This window comes from Galleria mellonella, unplaced genomic scaffold (assembly GCF_026898425.1).
Source record: "Galleria mellonella isolate WM207_F2 unplaced genomic scaffold, CSIRO_AGI_GalMel_v1 utg312, whole genome shotgun sequence".
In the NCBI taxonomy this organism is placed as follows: Eukaryota; Metazoa; Arthropoda; class Insecta; order Lepidoptera; family Pyralidae; genus Galleria; species Galleria mellonella.
The window spans coordinates 4,561,280-4,567,962 of record NW_026442074.1 but is presented as its reverse complement, the minus strand read 5'-3'; the positions used below and the strand labels follow the sequence as shown (position 1 = coordinate 4,567,962).

Here is a 6,683-nt window from a genome sequence, read left to right as displayed (position 1 = left end):
AAATTAAATTGTTATGATAAACTGTCATTCATAATTACTGTCTTGATTGACGTATTTGTTTTGTCATCAGTCGTTATTTCTTCTATAAGTTATAGATACTTCATTAGAAAATATTTTATTTGTTATTGTTTCTTAGTCAAATTAATTTAATGTAAATAATGGCAGAGCAAAATGAACCTCAAAGACCTGGAGAAGCTGCATTGCAAAATATGAAATTACTGAAGGCAGAAAGCACAGTGTTCAAAATTCCAAAAGTTCCCAAAAAGAAAAACACGAAAAAGACTCATGTTTTGGATGAAGATCTTTACGTGGAGGTAATATATCTTCTTTTTCTACATATCACATAATTGTCGAGTTAATTTTAATGTTGTCTTGAAGATAATAATTACTTAACTCGCGTAATGTTTTATAAGAGATGGAAATTAACGCGATCATTTAAGTAAACGATGGTAATTCAGGTACATTATTATAGTTTGCCTAGATCGTGTTTTTTTTTAATGGGTGAAAATGAAATGGTAACCCCGCTCGCGCTATTTGTATACACTGACGAGGCACCAATGGAAGATGATAGGTGAGAATGAATGCAGATCAGTTGGCCCACCAAGATGAATTCGACAAGAATTAAACATGATGGTTTGTAGGGGGAACCGCGTGGAGGACGACCTGAGAAGGTATATTGCTAGTAATGGGGCTATTAGAGCCCATTACTAACAATCATTTTTACCCACCTAGATCGCATTAATTTCTGTCTCTGGCCGTTCTAACACTCAAACTAACAATCACAGAAATTATTCAAATGCAATATTTATATATGCTATAGGATAAGAATAATTTAATAAAATTATTTTATTTCAGAGAATGTCAAAGATTATACAAAGAGATTTCTTCCCTGACTTAGAAAAGTTAAAAGCACAAAATGAATTTTTAGAAGCTACAGAAAATAAAGATTATGCAAGATTACGAGAAATAACTAGAAAATATAGTGGTAATAGACTTCCTACAGAACCTTGTGAGTATAAAAACTAAATTTTAGTCACACTATATTTGTTTCAATGTAATTAATAATTTTTCAACAAATTTTTTTAGTGAAATTTTGCACATTTTATAGTAAATGCTTCTTATTACTCTTTACACAGTATTTGAATCAAACACTAGTGTATTTAGTTTGTATGTTTCTGTAATTTATTCTATGAATTTTTAAATATGTTATAAATCCCAAATTGATCCTGTTTGTTTGTTGTTCTTAGAAACAGGTTTAGTATAAAATAGGGTCATACCTATAATGTATCATAGGCTAACCTTTTTTAATTAAATAAAATTTTGATTATTATTCTAACAAATAAATAAACATTTCATGGTAAGAAAGAAAATATTCTTATAACAATATAGATCATATGAGAAGCAGCACAAATTAATTATGACTTTTTTAAATGTGAACCAAGTATTGCAAGAGACAATGGACTATATATTAGTACTGTACATAATAATAGCTTTTCCATAAAAAGTTGTATAAGTGAGGGTGGTTCTAGAAACACATTGGCACAGAATTATTGATATACAACAAACCTAAATATATATATATATATATATATTGGTTTTGTTGTGACATTGCATTGCATTGCACTGAATTGCACTGGTATTCCACTCCCTTTACCCACGAATCTTCATGAATTGATATAACATATTAGCTGTATTAAGATAAGTATTAACTCAAATGATTGAAAGATTAATTAAATATCAATAAATTTTATTTTTGTAGATAATTCTCCAGCTACATTTGATACACCTGGCTTGGATCGACCATACTCACCATCAACAGCAACAGTACGAGAAAATAGCACAGCATCTGAGCAGGAATCTAATAATAAAGAAAAAGTAAAGGATATTACGGACAACCATACATTAGGTATGTAATTGTAATTGTAATTTAATATAAATTAAAATAGATGTGACAATTGCTTTTGCTTAATATTCATCTTAAATTATGTTAAATTATACTGTATAACAATTTACTTTGTTATTTTTAAAACTTATGTTCATTTTATTCATTTAGTTATATTTCAATATAGTCAAACTTTAAAATAATAATTTCAAAATAGTCTGGTGCGTGTAAGGAGGTATGCTTTACTTAATTAAAAATCTAACTTACAGATTCCTTTTTATCATCATACACAAGTGAAGACAATGTGAGCTATGAGCGTGTGATAGCATTAGAAAATAAAAAGAAAGCTAAGAAATTAGCATCTCAGTTTGAATCTGAAGAGACATCAGCTGCACTTGCAGACGCCGCACTAGCGCTACCCTCAATAGAACAACAGGCGGATCAGACAAACAGACCTAAAGAGGTTGGTACATACATTTTATTTTAGTTTATTTTATTTTTTACCAGAAATCCGAATTATCTTATGGCATAATTTTATGCATAGATTACTGTCAATACTTCTGTCATATATGGAGAAATATTTTTCTTGCAAATTAGAATACAAAACAAGTAGAAGGCAACCATATGGTACCTCTCAGGTTTTGCCATTCCTGAAGACTATTATAATATGCCTCCATACTCTGTAATGTATTCAACCCTTCAAACTGAAACACTAAGTTTTGTGTAGCCTCAGTCAATGCACAACTGAGGGCTGTACACGTTTTAAACTATTTTATTAATTCATGTTTTCATTAATATATTTAAAAATATATATGATGAGTATTACTTGTTGGTATAATGCTTATTTTCGAGTTGTTGCATTACATGGGATTGTTCTTGGGAAATACATACCTACTCATATTGCTTAATACATCTTGAGGTCTTTTTTTGAAGAACATTACAAACACATATAGTAAATATTAATGATATTCGATAGTTGGACACATGGCGTTACAAGGCGAAGAATTACATAATGTATGTGCCAGACGGTGCTGAAGGGCAGCAGCCTCCCGCCAAACCTGAGCTGATACATCAGAACACGAGGCTCCGCGCTGAACCCTTCGACCACGCCAAGAACAAGGAGGCTATCACTGCTATTGCCAAGAGCCAGGTATGGATGTGGTACACTAACATACATATTATCACAGTGTGCCAAAATACACTTAATGAAATATTTTGGAATTCTTATTATATTTTGGAAACAATTTTAATATGTATTTTATTATGATACTAGGCATACATATCTATGTTACACCAATACATAATAACATTCTTTGAATCAAAATTCTCTTTAAGCAAAATTTCGTATTTTTTTGATATTTTTTTTACATGGTGGTTAAGAAGTATGCGAAGGAAAAAAAGAAGTATAAGGGAGGGCGAGGGATGAGCAGCAGCATCTCTCTTAAAATATGTCCAAAGCCTAACTGCGATTGCCAATCTGCCTGTCAAACATGGCAACTACTGGCAAAACCCCTCTAGGGGTTAGCTTATGTTCGGCAGTGGATAGTTGAACGCTGATATGATGATGAAAGAAGTATGTGGCCCACCCAAAGGTAATTGGTACACATATTGTAAATGGGAAATTTTTCAGTTACATTTCCACAGCCAAAGCACGAAGCAAAAAAAATAACCCAAAACGTTATATGTACAATATGTTACATTATATATATATTTTTTTTTTATCACAGGGTACAATAGTGACGGGCAAGATAGGCGTAGACGGAGTGAGTATATCATCGGAAAAGTCAAGTGGGGAGTACTCGTACGTGGCGACGCCATCTCCGCGGCCGGGCGAGGGGCCTGACCAGTCGCCACTCATGACCTGGGGAGAGATAGAGGGTACGCCCTTCAGACTTGACGGCGGAGACACGCCGTTACCTGCGTAAGTCATTTATTTCCTTAGTTTGCCATCATTTACATTATTTCAAGCTGTTTATTATATAAATAAAAAAATAAGATTTCAATTCTGAATGTATATATAAGAAAAAAGTCCAGAAATCTCAATCATGTATCAAAACTTATGAAAATGTATTAAAGCATGCTACCCTAAAGCACATCTTTTTGGCTAACCATTATTCGTCATAATGAACTTGTCTTGACGCTGGATCCACTCTCTCTCGACATTTCAACATATTTAAGAATAGAAAATAAGTAAGCGAGCTGAAAAAGAAATTAAAACTTACATTCTCCCACCAGGTAATGAGAAGGTGTTATGTATTTAGCTCGTATTTTGGGTAGTTTTTATTTGAAAAAAATTATTCCCATTTTCGCGATAAAATAGATTTCATTTACAGGCAGGACAATCGCTCTGGATTTTTTTTTTATGCAATTTAGAACGACAAACAAGCTGACGGTCCACATGATGAAAAGTGGTAACCGTCGCTTATAGACATGAACAAGTACCATGGACAGAACAGAGTGTACTGTTTTATCCATGATACCCCCCACGCGTTGCCATTCCTGAGAACTCGGGTGTTATTCCTTTGTACCCTGTAAATTCACTGCCATATCCCAAGTGATAATATATATAAATAGAAATATATTTCTTTTTCCCATATAAACTATTTTTAGCTGTCAATTTTAACAGAACGACGTCTGTCGAGTGAGCTAACATAGTTCCGTTCCTAGGTTTAATTGCGTAATGGTTGTTTGCAGCGTGGGCGCAGGCGCAGCGTACCGCATGCTGGAGGGCGGGTCGCGCGAGCGGCTGGCGCTGCAGCTGGCCGAGCAGGCGGCGCGCCGCCGCCGCCCCGCCACGCCGCGCGTGCGCACGCCCGCGCCGCACACGCCCAGGTACGTACCGCGGCCGTGCTCCATTTACTCACAAATATGTTACACCCACATGGATAAGAAGCTCATTCATTTACACAATATAAACTCGAAAAGAATTTGGCGGAATATGAACTAAACAAATTCTGGATTATTTTTACATTTAAGTAAAGGTTAGAGTTAAGTGTGCACACGCCCTAGTGATACTATTTTCTGGTCTCATTTTTATAATTACATTTCCAATCTATCAGTACGCGATTATGTTATAGGAAACGATAGAATAAATGTCATTGCCATCCACATTAGATTCTCATTGTTATCTAATCAGTACATTATTTAAAGAGACAACACTGCTCTTATATTGAAGAAACTGGGAAATAAATTTATGCAACCGTTTAGAGTATATAAAATATTCATATATTAATAAATGTCTGTCTAAAATATCGATAAATAAAAAGCCTGAGTAAAAATCTTCAAATACAATGAATGAAAATTAATTTGTATGAAACAAATGGTTTTTGTTCAAAGTGAGATAACATGAGCCTGGTTCTCATCATATATTATCATAGTGTTAGTACTCATATTAAAAAGTTACACACTTCCTGGTTATTATTCATTATGATAGTAATGTTTCGCGTAAAACTGTAACCATTCTAGAATATTCATATTCTTCTCCTAAACAATTTATTAAGTATACAAAATGCAATCAATCTGAAATAGATGGAGGTGGTTCAACTGTAGTTGTTTGTGTGTAAATTACATGATATCTTCAAAACTGATGAACTATTATTGGAGACATTTTTAATCAAGCAGTGCTTCTGTATCTTTTGATTCAAGTATATGTTACGTCTGTTGTTGAGTACTAGTTCCTTACTAATTTTGTTAAAGTACCTTGGTTGTATTAATAAATATTATGAAGTGGGCATGTATGTATATAACATTTAACTTAGAATATTTTTTTACAGTTTCAGAACAAATACTGAACGTTTTGCTAGTATGTCGCCGGCTGCCAGAAAACTAGCAGCAAAACATCTTTTGTCCCCTCGACTAAAGTTGACACCACACGACATGGGCATCTCCCACGCGACACCTAAACTCGCACGGACACCTCGCAGCCTCCTAGTGGCAACCCCGAAAAATAAGAAGACTCCACAGCGACCACCCGTTTCCGAGGGCCAAGAGAACACGAATACCATAGAGAACAACTTGACAGATAACCTATTACAAATAAATGTTGCGAAGCGAACCAGATTAAAAGCTCAAGATTTTTTTCAATAAAATTATTTGAAATAAATTTAATTAATATAAAATGTGTACTTTTCTATTTTTAAAACCCACTAGCTGTTTTCTGCGACTATGCACACGTGAGCCAGTATATAAAGTCCTAAGTGTAAAGTTAGGCTTTATAACCTATCCGTGTACCATACCATCATTTAAGTGTGATTAAGTAACAAACATCCAAAATCTTTACAAACTTTCACATTTATAGTATTAATAATTTATTGATTCAATTAGTAACCGAAGGATATGTCACTTCTCTGTAAGAAATATTAGGCTATCCTGGTCAAGGGTTTTCGTTTCGGAATTTATTCTGAGTTCTTTATTCCTCTAGTCGCAGCATACTGAGTTGACACACATTGTATTTGCATGGTTATATGGAGATATTTATGTATTTGTAAGGGAAGGAAAACCAAGACTTATTAACATAATAAATATTTAACACTATGTCGACTTACTTTTAAATAATTTCAAAATCGATTTAATACATGTTTGCAAAAAGGTAAGGCAAGGTGTTTAAAACATACGTTTGGTATTTTGTTACCATGTAGAGATATTTAACCACTAAACAAACAAAGGCCGGCAGCACACCTGCAATGCCGTTGGTGTTGTGGGTGATCATGGGCGGCGAGTCACTTGCCATTAGAAGAGTAGCATGCTCGTTTGCCCCCTGTGTTGTAAAAAAAAACATCGGGTGCTAGCATCCCGCATAATA

The 6,683-nt window shown here is 34.0% G+C and overlaps 1 protein-coding gene across 1 annotated transcript; it reads left to right on the top strand.

The window, feature by feature from the left end:
• Positions 1-67: 67 nt before the first annotated feature.
• LOC113515053 (splicing factor ESS-2 homolog) lies at positions 68-6,000 on the top strand. Its single transcript, XM_026899187.3, has 8 exons — positions 68-314; positions 856-1,009; positions 1,760-1,906; positions 2,152-2,345; positions 2,859-3,032; positions 3,610-3,803; positions 4,577-4,714; positions 5,656-6,000. The coding sequence occupies exons 1-8, from the start codon at positions 159-161 to the stop codon at positions 5,966-5,968; spliced, it is 1,470 nt and encodes a 489-aa protein (XP_026754988.2). The 5' UTR covers positions 68-158; the 3' UTR covers positions 5,969-6,000.
• The last annotated feature ends 683 nt before the right edge of the window (positions 6,001-6,683 follow it).

Coding starts and splice junctions, on each gene's coding strand:
- LOC113515053 (XM_026899187.3), top strand. CDS start 159: ATGGCAGAGCAAAATGAACCTCAAAGACCTGGAGAAGCTGCATTGCAA. Junction 1,010..1,759: donor TAGACTTCCTACAGAACCTT/GTGAGTATAAAA, acceptor TTATTTTTGTAG/ATAATTCTCCAGCTACATTT. Junction 2,346..2,858: donor AGACAAACAGACCTAAAGAG/GTTGGTACATAC, acceptor GATATTCGATAG/TTGGACACATGGCGTTACAA.